Source organism: Daucus carota, chromosome 7 (assembly GCF_001625215.2).
Source record: "Daucus carota subsp. sativus chromosome 7, DH1 v3.0, whole genome shotgun sequence".
In the NCBI taxonomy this organism is placed as follows: domain Eukaryota; kingdom Viridiplantae; phylum Streptophyta; class Magnoliopsida; order Apiales; family Apiaceae; genus Daucus; species Daucus carota.
The window spans coordinates 19,010,353-19,029,529 of NC_030387.2; the positions used below are offsets into that span (position 1 = coordinate 19,010,353).

General features: G+C 33.2%; 2 protein-coding genes across 3 annotated transcripts; both read right to left on the bottom strand.

The window, feature by feature from the left end:
- Positions 1 to 306: 306 nt before the first annotated feature.
- On the bottom strand, positions 307 to 2,484 carry LOC108192531 (large ribosomal subunit protein uL23). Its single transcript, XM_017372114.2, has 4 exons — positions 2,378 to 2,484; positions 2,240 to 2,285; positions 1,306 to 1,669; positions 307 to 577 (listed from the first exon to the last, which is right to left on the bottom strand). Exons 2-4 carry the CDS (start codon positions 2,253 to 2,255, stop codon positions 493 to 495), a joined length of 465 nt encoding a protein of 154 aa, XP_017227603.1. The 5' UTR covers positions 2,256 to 2,285; positions 2,378 to 2,484; the 3' UTR covers positions 307 to 492.
- Positions 2,485 to 4,042: 1,558 nt separating this feature from the next.
- Positions 4,043 to 19,068, bottom strand: LOC108192493 (uncharacterized). 2 transcript variants are annotated; one of them, XM_064081372.1, is made up of 24 exons: positions 18,871 to 19,061; positions 17,920 to 18,005; positions 17,528 to 17,635; positions 17,408 to 17,452; positions 17,266 to 17,338; positions 16,583 to 17,181; positions 15,871 to 16,143; positions 15,198 to 15,231; positions 14,954 to 15,009; positions 14,713 to 14,850; positions 13,700 to 13,826; positions 13,519 to 13,618; positions 11,828 to 11,921; positions 10,652 to 11,052; positions 10,132 to 10,330; positions 9,818 to 9,914; positions 8,612 to 8,954; positions 8,004 to 8,500; positions 7,887 to 7,935; positions 7,663 to 7,770; positions 6,765 to 6,890; positions 6,231 to 6,326; positions 5,222 to 5,308; positions 4,044 to 4,494 (listed from the first exon to the last, which is right to left on the bottom strand). In XM_064081372.1, exons 18-24 carry the CDS (start codon positions 8,367 to 8,369, stop codon positions 4,490 to 4,492), a joined length of 837 nt encoding a protein of 278 aa, XP_063937442.1. In that variant the 5' UTR covers positions 8,370 to 8,500; positions 8,612 to 8,954; positions 9,818 to 9,914; positions 10,132 to 10,330; positions 10,652 to 11,052; positions 11,828 to 11,921; positions 13,519 to 13,618; positions 13,700 to 13,826; positions 14,713 to 14,850; positions 14,954 to 15,009; positions 15,198 to 15,231; positions 15,871 to 16,143; positions 16,583 to 17,181; positions 17,266 to 17,338; positions 17,408 to 17,452; positions 17,528 to 17,635; positions 17,920 to 18,005; positions 18,871 to 19,061; the 3' UTR covers positions 4,044 to 4,489. The 2 variants fall into 2 exon arrangements, with proteins under 2 accessions (XP_063937443.1, XP_063937442.1); XM_064081373.1 differs by having other exon boundaries at positions 4,043 to 4,494; positions 5,222 to 5,299; positions 8,004 to 8,954; positions 18,871 to 19,068.
- Positions 19,069 to 19,177: the final 109 nt, after the last annotated feature.

The window sequence follows — 19,177 nt, forward strand, 5'->3', positions numbered from 1 at the left end:
CCCAATTTTTGTTTCTAATTTTTTTTCCAAATGACGTGCCAGATTACTCATTTTAATTGGAGAATTGAACCAATCACAAGTTGCCAACTAGATTTGAAAAAAATATTGAGAATACTTTTTGGGGTACCTAGCATTTCCCATATAACAATCATAGTTTTGTTGGCATTCCCAGTTTCTCCTCTGAACATCAGCTACACAACTTAGCTTCTGTCTTAACATTGTATATTTACACATAAACCCAAGATGAACAAGGGCTATATATACAAGTCATACAATTGCTTGCTTAAATTAGAAGTGAACTAGGAATAAGAAATTCAAAATTGATATTCTAGAATATAACAAAGAAAATCTTCCAGGTACAGTTCAACAGTTAACTAAAAAAAAGAGAAATCTTTGAGATACATACGGGAAATGATCTCTCATCACAAACTTGAAAACGAATTGTAATTCTAGCAAAATACCATACAACTGTTCCAGATCGTAACAAGTCGATTAGATAATACCAATCTTGTTTGCAACATCCAATGCATCATAGTCAGGAGTCAACCTAACATAGGCTTTCTTGGTTCCGTCTGGCCTGGAATACAACAAATGAAAGTTCTTTTTAACACATTCCTCTTATGGCAAAAACACAACAAAGAAGACCACCAGAGTTAACTAGCACCGAACATACATATAGAAGTAATAGTACATATGAAGCGTAATAACAGTTATACAGAAACGTAAACACTTTCAACGAGCAAAACAAGATAGACCCATACAGTGATACAGGTTATCCAAGTGGAACATGATTTCCCAATTATCTTCGTAGTCTTATACAAGGGATATAAGCAAAATTATGAAGAATAAAAACTAAGCAATACCTAAAAAGAAACTCTGCACCACACACAAAAGGTCCTTAGGGCCAATCCCAGACAAACAAACTTTTCTTCAGGTGTGAGACTAATTCCCTCATATAATACACAACATACATATTTGGGTCATCATTTCTAATTCATTTACAAAATCTTTACACTATTAACAAAAAAAGGTGCACTAACTGCATTCAAAATTTAAAGCTATTGCAAACTTCAAAAGTTCACACTGGTGCAACTCAAATATATGTTATGGTAAAACAATTTCAAAGAACCCAGACCCAAAAGAAAAGAACATTCAAGGAAAACAAATAATTGAAGAGACAAAATTTAAGCTAATTTATATGACAGTTTATAGACCCCAGATATAGTTTCATCTTAGTAATTTTTAACCACTTAACAAGAAACTTTAATGCAAACAAGTAGCAAAAAAATGAACTGAGCGATTTACCTGATCAATGTGTTGACCTTCTTGGTCTGAATATCGTACATCTTCTTGACAGCATCCTTAATCTTCTTCTTGTTGGCACGGATGTCAACAATGAAAACCAGGGTGTTATTGTCTTCAATCTTCTTCATTGCAGATTCAGTGGTCAACGGGTACTTGAGGATCTGGTACTGATCAAGCTTGTTCCTTGGAGTTGCACTGATACGGGGATATTTGGGATTCCTGTCCTTGGTCAGGGTCCTTGGCCTGTGAAACGTGACCGAGGTTCTGATCTTCTTGACCTTCTTGAATTTTGTTGTGCCAGATTTCACAGCCTTTGCTGTTTTCAGTGCCTGCGCCTTTGCATCTGACTTCTTGGTCACATCCACTGACAGAAACATCAATGACTTAAACCCAAGCTAATTATCACTTATTTAGTTCAATATTTTCCACAATTAGTATTTACCCAAGTCCAACAGCATTTAATTGCATTGTATCTTGTTATTGCTTTTAAGTACAAAAGTGCAAGCTATGCTCATTAGTAGTGACACACACTAAAAAGTGCCCAAATAAAAAAGAACAGCTAAAGACCGCAAATTATCTCAGTTGGAGCTTAACCGCTATTAGAGAAACCCTACAAGCAATCCACATATAGTTCTCTTCTTCATTACACCAACAATTAAAAGAAGGTTTATACGAACACATTGCCGCTTCGAATTTAACAAAAATATAACTATGACTCAAAGAACATATCATTTCACAAAATAGCATTTCACCTTGAACCACTTACCCATTTTCCACAATTAACATAAAAAAAACAAATTTATGTATCAAGCATACTCAACATAACATCCACAAAAATAAATAAATGGCAGCAATTACTATACAAACACACACAATACATTCAGATCGATTTACTACACAGCATATCACAAAAAACATAAAAATGAACAAGTACCTTTAGCCGGCGACATGGTTCGATATCAAGACCTGTAATACTTCACCTGTAACAATAGCAACAAAAATAATTAGGGCATATACATATATGTATGTATAGATGTGTATAATGAATCGAAGAAGAACGAGGGAGACGTACCTGAACGGCTAGGGTTTTGGCACGGAAGAGAGATACAGAGGCGCGTAGTTATATAACTGATTGGAGTTTACAAAGGCCCAAATTGTATGTGGTTCTTGAAACCCAAAAGGTGTGTATTCCATGGCCCAACTTCTTTAGGGCCCAAAATATTATTATGCCGTCTCCGTCATCTTTGTTTCACGAAAGTTTGCCGCTGCATAGATCCTGTTCGTTTTCTCCGTCTGTTGTTTGGTATAATCATGAATGCAATACATTATTATTATTATTGTTATTAGCCTATAGCAATCTGGCCCGTGCTTCGCACACTGGTGACGTTTGAATTTTTAATTTTAAATAATTAATTGTAATGTGTTTTTAATTATAACATTAACTAATAAAAATATAATAGATTCTCATAGTGTTACGAATCACAGTTGTTAGTCCGTGACCCACAATATAATATTAATCTTTGAGTTTAACGAAATTAAGTTTAATTCATTGGACGGAACTGAATATCAGATGCTTTAGGAGCGTTAGTCTTAAAAACTTTATGCCAATAAATATAGTAAAGTACCTGCAGATACATGGCAAGATTGTTTCCACATGTATGCTAAAAAAATCTGAATTTTGAACAGAACTTGAGTTTAATGAACTGCACGAAACCAGTGGCTGAACATTGGAGAATACGCTCCAAGACAAATGAAAGAAATAATACTTCTTCTCGTGACAGAAGTAGTTCAGGAAATCTATAAGTTTATAAGTTTAAATTATAGTGCCCGTGTTTAGCGCACGGTATTTTTATTATGTTTTTCTAATTAATTTTAACATCATTTTATTATGATTAACGCAATATTTGCATTTTTTACTATTTTATTTTAAGTTTTTCGTCTATTTACATTTATATTAACAACTAATATTTAACTTGAACACAGTGTGTTGAACACATTATATCTATTTATATTTAAATATTAATATGCATAAATTTAGATTCGATTTTTGTCAATATCAAATAATTTTTTTTATTTCAATAACATTTTTTTTAAAAGACTTGCTGGAAATTTCAAAAAAATTGTATAATAGCTATTGTTAAATTAATATAAATATATCGATCATCAAACATGTGCGCGATAAAACTAATAATATTAACCAAGATTAACAATGTTGAAGCATAATCGACTTATTAGACATTAAAAATTAAAATTGCGGAAAATGAAGAGCACATCTCAACGACCATATGCTTGAAATATTTGTATATGCTTTAGATGATAAAAATAGAAGTCGGATATTTGATATTGACATTTTTAATATTTTTTTTTTGCATAGGAAGGTATTATTTTGGATGATACTGTGAAAAAAATAAGTGAGACTTTAATCTTGGTTGGTTTAAGAAAATATAATTTTTAATTACTTGTTTTTCTCTAAAATTTATTGAAAATTACACGCCTATCTATATTTATAAAACAAATGTTTTTAAATTATTTTGTAGAATAAATTTAGCCTAAGAAAAAGTTTTGCTGAAAAATTTAATTAATTTTGATCATAAAATTATTAACACTATTCAAAAACTATAATGTTATAATAACTATATAATCAAATATTTTTATAAAAAGTCTTATAATATGAGAAAATATGATTAAAAAAAATCAAAGATAAATCAAGTACAATTGCTGCCACATAAATTCTTATACTGCATATTGCATATAGTGATCACCTTAGGTTAAATTAACCCCAATATGAAAGTACAATTTAATCTATGTAACCAGAGGTCCTGCTTATCAGGCATACTACCAGAGCAAAGAAACAAAGACAATTCTCACAACTTTCACTAAAGACCGGCTTTACTATTGTTATTCTTGATCAGCCTGCTTTGGACACTTCAGAACAACTCCCACATGCACTTTGCAACTTTTCATGCCCACCAACTTCATGAGTATTCAAAAAATTTGAATCCCTAGCTGCTAATCATCTCATCCCTGGTGAAACCAGTTTCCTCAGCAACCACCTATTAATCTTAAATTTCATCCTATGTAACTATACACTATTATCATATCCCACTATGGCTGTCTATGAAATTCCTCATTTGTTTCTTTAGTTAAGTAATTCCAAGCCAGTAGAGCTGCCCCAACTGCAGGATCAACCTAGATAATCATGAGTTCCATCAGCAGTAAGAATCATCAGTATCTTACGAATGTACTCTTCAAGGTAAAAACTTGAATATACAAAAAAGTAACTAAAAAAACACATAACCGATCTTTCTTGTTTTCTTCCAAAAAGAAAGAAGATGAGTTCTTTCTTTTTTGATCACTTAGGACCCGTGTGAGAAGAAAATCCAGCATTTATATATAAGTATACAGTGAGAGAGTATAGAAATATACAGAGAAAGAGCCTATCACTTGCTAGACCATTCTTTTTCTAGATAGCTAACACCATGGGCCATGGTAGTTCCCTAAGCCTGGAGTAACATGCATAACAGTATAAGCTTAAGGACTCCATCCAATTATCCAATTATAACTGATCAATTATATAGATCAAATGTAGAAAAACTTTATTACTGATTTATCATGACAGATCAACACCACCAAAGCAATCAGGAGACTATTTAATTATAAATCAAAATCCATATTCAACATTTGTAATACAACTTTACTCACAATAATCAAAATCCATAGATCTGAATTGTTGAAATAAAACTTTACTCACAATAATAATCAAGAAAAAGATGAATAAAACTTAAAATCAAACAAAATAATGATAAGGGTAACTAAAATTACAAATGCATCACTTAACTTTGAGCTGACTAAATTAAAAAGTCATGATTATATTGAACTATGCATCAGAAAATAAGAACACGTGATCTATAAATACCTGATGCCTGGCTTGAACCTATGAATCCCTTCTGTGTAATTCCAGTTGGACTTTGAGTCCCGAGCCTGTCTTGAAAACCTGTTATGTCTTAAGAGTAAACATGGATAATAAGATTTACAAACCATCAAAGTTATAGTTCTTTAAATTTAAAATGAACTACTATATCATCTCCTCATCAAATACATGGCTGGTGAAAAAAATAGATAATAACTTGATGCAGTCCTCGACTACAAAATGAAACGATGCGAGACAAATGTTAGGCCAATAGCAGCTTCTACTATCATCACTGTTTCAGAATTCAGTGTCCTGCATAATTTAACTATCCGTCTCTACATAATATGTTCTGCATTTTATTTTCTTTTTCTTTTCATTTCTTCCAAGCTGACCATAATACTTCACAACACAGGGCACGAGAAGCATGCAACCAAAATAGAAGGTCAATTCTAAAATCTGGAAATACATCATTAAGTAACGCAATATGTGTAGATAATTCATAAATATATTTGCACTTTCTGTAAATTCAAAGATTAGGACTAACACAATCAATTCTGATGACCATTTTATATGCATAAAATGGTACTAATTCAATAGCAGGTCACAGGCCCTTTTAGTCCTCCTAGCTGTTGATTTTAACTTGAGTCCAGTATAAAATTTTTACATTTAAAGCTGCAATTGAAAAAGAATAAAATGTGACTTCCGATTCTCTGAATAAGAGTTTATGGTTTAGGCTTACAAAATATTTTACATTTGCAGGCCTAAATTTGAAGAGTATAGTGCCAGCTACAAATATATGATCTACTGTTTTCAAGGATCTAAGTTAATCACTAAACAAAGAAATAAACTAACTAATTTGAATCATGATGATTTGATACTTGGTAATAAATTGCTGGTTAATGTTTGCTGCTAAAACTGCCGATACAAAACTATTGACAAAATAGGGTGAAAATATCACAATCAAACACATAAAAGCCATAATTTGGAGAGTTTTAGCATCAAAAAAGAACATTACTTGGTGTTGGAGTTGATACTTTAGATAGATCAACGCCATGTAGCCGTCTCTGTGATGGCGTCAAAAAATCATGACTACAACCAACAGTGGTAGTGCCTGAGCAGAAAATTGTTAATCATAAATTAAGATTAAAAACTATATCGCAAAAGTTATAGTTTGTGTGAAAAAGAATTCTAAAGTTAAAAAGTAATCTATTCTAATGAGTCGTGGACATGATTCTTACTCCAATTTTCTGTCCAATTTGGTAATTCAGTTTCTTCTTTCAGATCTTTAAATAACTACTCTTGGTGCTGCTAAATATTTGTTATTTTCTCAGTCTGAATTGAACTTTTTAGGATGCCTTTCTCATCCTAATCTTGTGAAACTGGTTGCATACTGCTGGGAGGACAAAGAGCTACTTCTTATCTATGAATTTATGCAAGAAGGGAGCTTGGAGAACCACTTTGCTATTATCAAATCTACTCAAGAAAGAAACTAAATTCTTGAAACGAAGTTGATTGCCTAATGCTGTACAACAAAGACAGGGAAACTAACCTGAAGGTCCGCTTGAAACCGGTCCCGTATTTGGATCATTGCTTTCAGTCGATTGAGGAACATCATTTAGAGGCAGAAAACTATTAGACATAGAAGAGGAGTTCGGCATGTGACAACTCTTTCGTCCTGAAACGGTGAGGATTTATTATGCTCCAACGTTTATTCACGAAAACAACAACGAAGAAGAAGACAGAGGACCCAAAGGTGCACGCTTACTACCTGTTCGTGATTAAGCCGGATAATACATTCAACATTACAGAAGAATTAAACATTAACGAAGAAGAAACAGACACAATACACACCTTTTTGCTCCATTGAATGCTAGGAGGACAGCGAGGGTGAAATTTGAATTTTAAATGAAGAAGAAAGAGTGTGAAACATGGTTAAATTTTCAATCCATCTTATATGATGTGAACACGCACAGAGATGATTTAAAAAACCAGTCTTACTTTTGAATTATATACTTTTTTTAACAAAAGTGTACTGATATATGGAAAACAAAGTGGAAAACAAAGGTATATATGTACAAAAGGAGAAACCTGTACAACTCAGATTCATGGACTACAAACGCTGGTGATCAAGTAGTACACTCGACCCGACTTTAGAAATAGTCCAGAGATTAGGCCATTAGTAACTATGCAGATCATAAAATATGTATACAAATGTCTGCTTTGGGCCTAACCTACATTTCAGAACTTCAAACTTATCAATCACTTATATCATAACTCCTCTGCAAAATGAACATGAAAAAGGCTAAGAAAAGTAAAAACTGTATACAGTGCAATAACATACGGTTGGATCCAGCAGATTGAAAACTACACCGGACAAATTAATACAAAAAATTAAAAGGTTTAATGGACTAAAATCTATTATTAAAATCTTCAAAATAAGGGTTTACCATTACTTCCCGCACATGCAGTATGTGAATTGGGATCGACATTTTCGATGTTCTCATTGTTTACATCACCAGGCACTCGATTTTCGTTAACACCATGTCTCCTCTGGACTACATAATGAATCAGAAAATATAAGGAAGATGGACCCTCAAAAAACAATACATAATGAAGAAACGCATCAAAGACGGACTAAAAAGCGAATGTCAGAAAGGTTAAAAAAACTCACTATCCCAGATAGAAGGCGGCGAAACAGGACACGGCAGATCTTTTCCTACCTGTTTGATAAATATCTATGAAAATCATGACAACTACAACATAATAAAACATCATAGCAACTGCTTACACTCCGATGAAAACAGAAGATGGCTTCAGTTCGATGTCCCCGCTGAAGAATTTGAATTAATGTCGCTGCAGAAGAATTTGAATTAATGTCCCTGCTGAAGAATTTGTATGGCTCCTGGTTTACCCTTGCCAGCACATTGGCGTGCCTTGCCTCTAGAACGATCACCAGGATGCACCCCATGTCTCTTTTTATTTTAGCTTTCAAATATATATCCATCCTCAAACGATAAGCCGATGTCAAAATCTTTTTAAACCCCAGGGAACCCATTTTGTTGCCTCTGCTTCCTCCACTTTTTAACAGATTCAATCTTGTTCTTCTTTTCCTTAGCCCTCTATTTTTGTTTCTAGCTTGGACTGGTTTTGACATCTTTTTGTTCTCTCTAGCCTTCTTTCTCTCCTCTGCTTCCTAGATTCTTTTTTTTTTCCTGCCAAAAGCCGTCTCTAGCATTTTCCATGTGATGATCACTTTTCACCATTTCAGCATAATAATCTGTAGGCCTTCAAAAATAAATATTCATTAAATTTCAATTTCGTAAAAGCTTCTCTAGTATTGTCAAGAGCTTGGTTATAAAAGGATAGCTCTTGGTTCAGGTCGTCATTCACATCCACCTCTTTCTTTTGACTATAATCAAGAGTAAACTTGTGTATCCAATCAACATTCTCTGGCCAGCTGACATTCCAAAGTTTATCAAGTAGGATAGCTCTGTCATATACTGCCGGATACACTTAGCTTTATATCACCATCATCCTCTTCAGATTCTAAATTTGCGTGAAAAACTTCCACATCAAGAATATCTACAGATTCTACATCTTGGTCAGAAACTTCTACATCGTCTTCAGATTCTATGTTTTGGTCAGAAACTTCCACATCCAGATCTGCTAAGTCAGCATTCTTCACTGCCTCCTTATCAGACGCCTTCCGTCCTTTGTGAACCATCATCATGTAATAAACCTGGAAACAGAAGCTGGGAATTAATTGTTGCGGCAGAGAATGCAAGAGAAGCTGTGTAGTTGTAAGCCCTGCCTTTGAGGGCACAATTATTAATATGCGAGAACTTATCAAATACATCATTGCACATGCCTCAAAAATAATAAAATTGACACACATTTATACATCAATCTTTTATTGACTACTTAATTTAGAACCGAGTAAATTGATCTCTAAATAAACAAAATATTAGACCTCATCAAATAAATATTATCACGAAGGCCTCTCACTTAACTTAAAAATGAAATTGTAGAGCACGAATTTGGATTTTAAAAAAAAAGAAATTATAAGGACATGATCTTTAGGTTGCCTTTTTCCTCATCCCGGGCCAATTTTATTTACCAAACTTAATAAAAATACAGAGCAACTGAAAGAAGGCATAATATTATTTTGAGCAGGAGAACTCTATGTAGACCAATTATAAGAGTTTGTTTTTCGGAACCTATAATCCACATAAAATAAGGTCGTCAGAGCAGATGCACATGTTGTAAAGCACAATGAATAAATAATTTAACAGGATTGTACCAAATACCATATGCTAACAAAATTTAATATATATGCTCATCACCAATATAAAAACTATAGTTCTAACAATGCTCCAATAAAATCTTCCAAGATGACTTTGATTAAAGGTGTTTTATCAGAAGAATCCATATACATTAGCAACTACATCATTGGTTATAATAACCTGGAAGGAGAAACCTGCACTATAGTGGTTGGACTTAACATCCAGGTACAAATGTGTAATTCGAATTGCATATATGTACTCATAGACTTAATGACAAATAATATACCAGAAATTCATAGAGAAGTGGAGGTAAATCTACCTTCTCTACTCTTTCAATCTCTGTAAAAGCTCCTCTAAAATCCCATGATTTACCAACTGCAAGAACGATATGTCTGTAATAGACCATGTGATGTGCCCTAATAGTATCCATGAAAAACAAAACAGGAAAAGAATGAGTGTAAGTGATTTGGCCATATATATAGTATCTTTATCTTAAGCTCAAAAAACAACTGATACGTAATGTACCTTAAAGTCTTAAACCAACTTGCAGACTAATCTATATTTGAACCGTTTAAAGATAAAAGTGCCTCATAAAAGAAATGAAGAAACATAGTCTAGATATAGTTGGCCTACCTTGTCGTAGTAGGTTAGTCAGAAGCATTGTTAAAGGTATTTTTAAGCTTGTGCATAAGCTTCATTCTGTTGCTGATACTAAAGGAAGAGCTCTTTGGCCCAAGAATCAACAAATTCAGGCAATGTAGTACATCTGGAACAAAAAGCGAATCCTATCACAAATGTGGAGATGTGAAGATACTTGCTCCTAATGTGCTTACTGCAGGAAAATTCAAAGGAGGTGAATTTTAATTGTAACAAACCGAAATCTGAAATACCAGTTTATATTACCAAGAACAAAATATAAAACTTTGTTTGATACAACAATGTGTTGTGAGATAATTAACAAAAAAATACAGTTATGCATAGATAATTATTTGAAGCATTTCTTCGAACAGTTGGACTATAATTTTAGTAAACACGAAGCAAAAAAAACAAAGAGTATAATCCAACCGAATCTGACGGATACATGATAATCTGCAAATCTTCAAGAAACTGAGACGAAACTTTTGAATTACACAAAGCAGTTGTTGTTACTCACCAATCTGAGAAGAAGGAGATAATGGATAAAGAGGACACTACATTCGCCTTGTAGTACGACGAAACCCGTCTGATCCATTAAGCAAGAAAGATGAAGCGTGATCATGGAATGATGGAAATGGAAAGATAAGATACTTGCCTCATATATGATTCAAAATTGCCAGTAAAAAGATGATTAATGGCCCTTTCAGCGGGAGCAGTTTCTCGTGAAATAATTCGGAAAATAACTCCTGAGATTATGGGCTGACATAACAGACCATCAAATTCGAAAAATATTCTGGATCGCCCGCTCAATTTCGGATCCTCTGGTAATTAAAGCTGGAAGCAGTTGCAATTTGAACTGGGTCAGTACCCGTTATCTTGTGGATGATCCAAGCAGCTTGTTTATTTACGTGTAGCACCCTGGGCAGTATACAAAGAAAATAAAATGAAGGGCAGAAAAGGTCATTTGGCATATCCTTTGTATTCACAAATTAGGATTATATAGATAACCCGTTCGGGCGACCATATTTTTTATTTTCATTATTTATAAGCTTAATTTCATTTTATTAGTGTTTTATTATTAACAAATAAAATTGTATTAAATTTTATTAACCGATTGGTTATCATCTATATTATAAATTATTAGTACGAACAATCAATATTTTTATTTTCCAGCAAAGCTAGGGCTAAAGTGTCGATGTGTTGGAGAAATATATTTTGCATTAGTTGTCTATGGTGACTATATTTTTATGGTACAACATTTGTGTAGCATATCTTGTGTCATACAGGGACCGATACATCAGGTTTCAGTGCCGAAGTTTTTATCAAAGCAATACGTTATTTTTCTTCATCGTATTGGGAGCATCCAGAAAGGGTGCAATAAGTGGACTGGTTAGTGTTCATAAGTAAGGCAATAAAGAAAAGTTTAACGTCAAAGGATCTGCCACATAGTGAATAAACCAACATATTAAAGTCATGTGAAAGTTGACAGTATAAGATTATTCCACATATTAACCTGGATAACTCAATTAAAAAACGACTCTTACCAATAATAATAATATTAAGTGTCTAAATCACTTTGCATTATAAGTCTTGCATAAAAATGAATTGAAAATAATTTTAAAAATGGGATAAAAACCAATAAATACAATTTTGATGAATCTCCAAGGATTAGCACACGGGACATGTGGCCGACCTTCTTCACGTCAGAGAAGTCCTGTTGAGCAACCAAACACCGAATGTTCTGCTACTAAGCCTCCGACTATAACACTTAATACTGTACACACCGTCTACAAAAGAGGATAAACAAACCAAACCTTAATCAAGTGTGTATATCATGCATACACAGAGAGAGAATATACATAAGGTGAAGCAAAACAGTTCTATCGAAGGTCTTCAAATGTAAGGCAGAGTTAGGACTTAGTAAGAGTTTTTCCCTTTATAAGAATTAGCTTAGCGGGTTCGAAGAAATGAAAAGTTGCACTATGTCAAAACTCAGTAGTATTATGTAAGCCAACTTAAATGAATTTAGAATAGCACTATTACTATCTTACTTATATCACATGCCTAGAGTACCGCAGATTATATTTCATATTCTAAGGATAGAATTGTCTCTGGCATCACAAATAGAAAAATATAGTCCACTACTCCATGCAACTGATAATCTTATAGTCACTAAACAATAATAGTGAAGATTCCATTTTTGTGATTATTGTGAGATAATTATATGAGTCGGTTTTATGCCAAGATAGAAACCTGAAAAGAGGAGTTACACACCTTGCTCAAGCTATCCAATGTCTGATTCCCTCTTCAAAAGTTAACATGATATAATCGAATTTCAATTTATTAAAATTTAAATTATAAATAATAAATTTTGAGCTATATTTATAATTTGAAAGTTAATAGGTAATACTTTCTATTTTCATGTTTTTTTATAAGAATACATACAGATGGATATTAAAAATATTATAGAAATATATAAAAATAGATATTTTTATGTTTTTTATAAAAGCATATAGATAATAGATTATTCTATGTTTTTTAATAAAAACATATACATATTAATATTATAAAAGCATATACAAATAGATTATAAAAATATTTATCATTTATACTACCAATTTATAGAATATATAATATCATAACAGCTAAATTTGAAGAAGAAATATATCAGTAGATTAATATAATTTAATCAAATTTCAATTTATTAAAATTTAAATTACAAATAATAAATTTGAGCTAGTTCAAGACTATTTGGGCACTTCAGAGTCTAAAAGTCTTTTCTTTAGAAACAATAATACAGAGAAAATACTATCCAAAAACAACCGCTTGAAGTTAAATAGCATAATATGGGATTTACCTTCTCAGTACAATACTACAATATATGCATACATTAGTTACAATGTTCAGATTATGGAGGGCACTAACTGCACAAAAGGTAAAGTAATATAGTTTCCATGACCTGGGAAACTCCTTTACCCTTATTTGATACTTGACAAATATAACTTCCTTTTCCAAGGCAAAGTGTGTGTGTTCCGCTTTTCCACATTCCAGCTTACCTACTATGAGTATGTCTAAGTGGACTTCTTTTCTTACTATTTTGATTTTGTTAACGAAAAATACAGAGAAAGTAGAGTACTTGAGAAGGCATCTTATTCCAGACCGTAATACCATGAAGTTGAATGATTTTTCTTTTAAAGAATTGTTACAATTCCCAGCATAGTAGAGTATTACAGTCAAAATATAAGCTTGAGCCCTGTCACATTGTGGGTTTAGTGAACCTTCGCTAAGTAGCTATGGAATATATAAGAGCCTTTGATATCACAATTGACAAACACAAAACTGCATGCGGGTGCACAATCACACACTGGAAGTTAAGAGAGGTACCTCTAATGAGTTGTTTTTGCACCTATGCTGATAACATCCATTCCCTTGAGCACTAGATCCCCTTACAAACCCCGCACGGACTAATGATGAGGCCATACACCTACAGAGATCATAAACATAATAACTATCAAAACAAAAATATAAATCTAATCCATATATAAGATCTTAGATCAAATCTTACCTTGAGCTGCTCCCCCTTACTTCACCCAACATCCTATCTGGTGGCCGTGCACTGTTAACATCTGTACATGATCCAAATGAATATGCTATAAAATAAGTGCAATAATCGGTCAAAGATGATTGTCCACCTGTGAAGATGATATAGAAACAATAACACTTTTCTATCAGAAGTAACAAAAATAATAAATTCTAATATTCGCACTGTTTTATTTAACATGCATAACTACAGTAGACGGCATAAGAACTACGGAGAACATTAAGATCCAGTGAACTCACCATCCTGTGATACTATACTGAAAATTTGAAAGGAAAACAGCAGTAAAAATGAAACCTCTGATCCATTACAGAATTGTAATAAATTTATAACAAGTCTAGACACCAAAAATAAGCTGGCTAAGGTCTTTAAGAATAGGACCAGACAGGCTATTTTATGAAAGATCTATACAATACAGAACACAGCAAGTTAAATCAAATAATCTAAATCAGCAGGATATATGATATGCACAACCATGCCATATAAAAGTCTCTTACATCTCCATAACACTTCATAGGCTATCTTGAAGTTTTTTCAACTACTAATCTAAAACAATCCGACTCATCTATATAATAATCTGCTATATGTAGCAGGCAGAATATGAAATCACAATTCTAATGATTTTAATTCTACTACAAATAAATTGCAGTTAAATCAGGGCATGATAAACTTGTATAAAAAATGTTGCATCTCAAACAGATAAATAATTATATATCACACTGATTTCATACACTTTGGTTGAAAAGATAACTAAAGCAACTTGCACAATTCTAATGATTTTAATTCTGTGAACCAGTGAGTTAATTTTTCAAACAACTCTCAGATCAAACACTTTACGTGCATGATTCATTCTTCGTTTTTTCATGGCTGATAGTATATAAATTATTGTAAAATTATCAACAGAACATGAAATAAAAGACCATATTAATGTCACAGTATGATACTCCAAAAAATTTGAAACCTTGCAACATTAAACTCACCTGTACAATGAAAACATCTGGAGCGGGTATTTTAACACAAAGAAACCAAAGCAGCATTAAAAATTGAAAGACAGGCTTCAATAAAAACATCAAAAGCTGAGGTATCTTTGGCATATGAGGGATTGCTGGCCAGGGTTTCTGCAGAACCAGAAAACTCATATTTAGTGAAGGACGTAACAATCCTTTAATGAATACACGAGTTTCAAGTTAACTTGGTATAGTTATTAACAAAAAGCAGTACCGTTTTATGAATATGGATATATTGGTGCTCTAATACAGCCGAGTGAGGGTCTGAAACTACTTATACATCCAAGAAAAAAAATTAGCACAAAAGAGTGTTACAAGTTTTTAGACTCATTTTCCAGATTTATATGGTTTCTCTGTAAATAAACAAAGAGATAACTGATTTAAATTACGCATAAAAGTTAATAAAATATCTTCTAATTTGAAAAGAACAATTCTACTCCAAATATAAAATATTATACCTCCGTATGCAACTATATCCACTTCTAAGCATGCCTGCAAGAGAATGTGAGGTCGGAAAATTATCAATATATATATATATATATATATATATATATATATATATATATATATATATATATATACTGGCCTCATACTTGAATCAATCAAACTATTATACATCTTTACTGCAGCTTCTCAAACCGATTCACTTTCTTACAAAACAAAAATCCTCAGACTCCAAAAAATTCTGAACTTTCAAGGTTTCCTCGATAGTCGAAAATCTTCCCCGAAAAACCTATTGTCAAGCTATCATCAATTAGCAAGAACGGTAGAATTTATTGTAGAAAACTGCTCAGCTGAAATGTAAGGTATTAGACAATCAATTTATTTGAAGAGCCCTACAAAAATGTAAAAATTTTCCAAGTGGGGTAGGTGGGCGGCTTTTGCAGGCTGTCTCGAAAGTTTCTTGATGGAAATTGCTAATTACGTAAATCGGACAAAAGCTTAAATAAGAAAAACCACAACTTTTAACTATGCCAGATAAATCTAATCAGGGAAGACGCCAAGTGTACACAAGTATAGAATACTGCCTTAAAAGCAAAGTATTCAACATATTTTGCACATGATTAAAGATATAAATCAGGATTTTATTTGCTAGTGCGTCAAATAAAAAGTAGTTTACAACAAACAAACCTCTTGAGTGTCTCTGCTGTTGGTCACTGGTTTGTTTTCATTGTTCTCTAAAATGATGTGCCGGAAGTTTGAGTATGGAACATCTTTAATGTAGTGCCACTTGACTGGGAACTATTAGCTTGTCCTCCAAGAACTGCAATTCCTGGGCTTCACTCAGTCTCATAGTGATCTTACTTCATTTCTCAGAAATCTGGAAAGACACTTGCTATTGCTGTTTATATGGTGATAATGTTTAATATCATGCTCAAAGGGGAAAAAATACCTGAAATTAGTCTGCAAGTCGCAACGCAGAGATATGAGGGAGAAGACACTTGAGACACACACACACACACACACACAGTTCTCATGGTATAATTTTCAAAAGAAAAAAGATTGGCTCTGTATCCGAAGTGACCTACTCTTCCGTGTCATTAGAAATCATGCAACAGTTAGACAAGTGAACTTAATTTTCTTAGGGCAAAACAAAAACTATGATTCTTAATTCTTCTCAAATAACCCTACTTACTAAAGCAAACCAATACACTATCTAGATTACATTTTCTTCAATATGATTCAATATAAAGAAATATTTATCTGGCCACTATAATATCCAGGATTGCAGTTAATACAAAGCAAGCACGCGAGATTTCTTTCTCATTACATCAGACTCTAGAAAGAAACAGATATGCGCCACAAGGACCTAGAAGAAATTTGGAAATTTACAGAGGCTTACTATTACAAACTCCACAAACGCAATGCGTGTTGAATGATGATAATCTCCAAGCAGCCTCAAGCGATAGACCTAAGGCAGCGAAGATATTTTATAACTTATAGTTCGGAATATAAAGTAGGGAACTTTGGATCTTAAACATATGCAGCCACAAACCTCTCCACAGAAAGTCTCAAAAAAAAGTTTGACATCTGCTTGCGTAACATGGATCAGATAGGAAGTATAAATATGGTTATCATTTTCCTCTAACAGGTATTCACCAAAAAGCCAAAGAATTTATTCGACTCCAAAATCACCTTCTTATCAATATTTGTGCAGTAGATAGTTCTTGAGCACATTTCCCTTTCATCCTCAGAATGGAGGACATAGCAAAACACATTAAAATAAGTCTATATCTTGCACTAAGAATGTTAAATTTTCATGATCGAATTCAGCTGTCAGTTTTATCAGGGCAATAAGAAATTCAATACAGTGAACCAAAATACTCACACGTTGTAGAAATGTTGGATTGACAGGTGCAATTGCAGTTTTTGAAGGCAACACCCTGACAGGATAAAAACCAAGGACAGTTTCTGCCATACCCAAAGCATTCCTTGCACCCTCTGCAGCTCAAATAGATAACTTTGCAATGTAACCAGACTCAACAATCCATCCATTCATCTCAAGCAGTAAGTTGATCACCTTACCTTCATCCATGAACTCAATAAATGCAAAGCGGAGAACATAATTGGGATCACCACAGACACGATAGTCGACAACCTTCGTTAAAGTATTAGAGTCAGCAGTCATTTCGTCTTTGGCAATGAAAATAATAAAGCAAGGAATTACCTGCCCGCAACTAATAAATAGTGCTGCAAGTTGTTCTTCAGTAACCTGAAGCCACCAGCCATAAATAAATATGAATATTTAACAATGAAGATGTAACAGATAAACCTCACAGAAGCGTACCTGCTAATCAATATCAGAAACATATACGGTCCTCATGATTTCTTCTCTCTGCGCCATACTGGTTCGACTATTCATCCTTCTTTTTGCATGACTATAGCCATTTTTTTTCTGAGTAGAAAAACACATACAATATCCATTACTAAAAACAAAATGAATACCGTAGAATTTCTTTTGAAAAAAGCATTCATTATTAAAGAAACTACAAGCCAGCAATAAACTATCTCCAACATATCATTAGCTAAGCAAGACAAGCTCAAAGCTTACAATATTTAATAAAGTTCTGATATATAAGTCTGAGGAAGCAAGCAATACAAAAATGTACCACAACCTACCAAAATACTAATCAATATGCAATAATCGAAATACAGGATCCATAATAGTTCAAAGCATACCCTTCTCGTCGATTCCCATTAACTGATACCGGAGAATTGGCTTGCAAAACAAAACCGTTGTCAGCAGCATCAGCCACATAACCATACTGTGGAAGACCATGATGGACAATCATTATTTATTACCATCTATCCTAAATCTAGAGATTACTGAGAACTTCATATATTCTCAAGAATCTCTTATTTTCATTGAAACACACTCAGGGTACTTGAGCATCGCCATGTTAATCAGCCAAAAACTGAGCAGTATTATGAAACATTTGGATCAAATAAATGTACATCTAATTCGATACATAATAGGCCATTGTTAAATAATTTAAAACAACCCGCTATTTAGATAAACAAATCTAAATTACCCTATGGGAGAAACAGCATACAAATTTATTTTTTTTCAAAACCACATCAAACAGGTTCAAATTTCTTATCACTAACTGTATCTAATCTGAATTCTACTACTTTAAGCATATGTTAGAAGCACCAAACTTTACGATCATAATCAGAATAAAAACCAGAATCTACATCATCCTAAAGCAGATGCAGAGGCCACACATTAGATGAAACTTTCTACAGCCCAATCAAGCAAATACAAAAACAACATTCCAATCTAGCAAAATAAAGAACCAATCTTTACCATCATCCAGCAAAAACACAATCAAAGAAACTCAAGTATATCAAAGAACGGCTCAATCTTATCCTTCTTCCCACTGAAAACCCTTAAAATGACCATAACCTTGACAAAAGACTGTAAAAAATTCTCAATACACATAAATTTCAAACGGGTCTTTCAAGAATCACCAACAACAATAACCATTCATCTATAAACACCCAAATTAACAACCAACAATCACAATACATACACACAAATATATATATATATATCTTAAACCCCATTTCGAAAAATGCAGATTCAGTTTAGTATATGAGAAAATAAGATATAGATGTAAAATTGCTTACACAGAAGAGGATGATTTTAAAGAACCCAGATGGAATTGAGGGCCGGAAGGAGAGTAAAGAGCAGCATCAGTCTTATCGACTCAAACTTTGCTATTAGGTTTTGATCAACTCACTTCAAGCGGAAAGCTCGACTTGTGCGGGAGAGAGTCCTAACGGGAGAGAGACCCCTTGTGGGACACGGTTTTTAAACACCAGCGTGACGACACGAAACCAAAAAACGTGAAGGAAAAGTGGACTAAAAATTATACCCATGTTGGCTTTTTATAGTATAGTATAGTTTACCAGCCTTTAACTCGTGCAGGCGGTT

Bases quoted from the DNA above. Each gene is read 5' to 3' on its own strand.
- LOC108192531 (XM_017372114.2), bottom strand. The intron at 578-1,305 runs GTAAATCGCTCA...GTTGTATTCCAG, and splicing joins AAGGTCAACACATTGATCAG to GCCAGACGGAACCAAGAAAG.
- LOC108192493 (XM_064081372.1), bottom strand. From the start codon at position 8,369: ATGTCAAAACCAGTCCAAGCTAGAAACAAAAATAGAGGGCTAAGGAAA. The intron at 7,771-7,886 runs GTGAGTTTTTTT...TTCATTATGTAG, and splicing joins GCCGCCTTCTATCTGGGATA to TCCAGAGGAGACATGGTGTT. The intron at 6,327-6,764 runs GTTAGTTTCCCT...TTTTCTGCTCAG, and splicing joins GGTTTCAAGCGGACCTTCAG to GCACTACCACTGTTGGTTGT.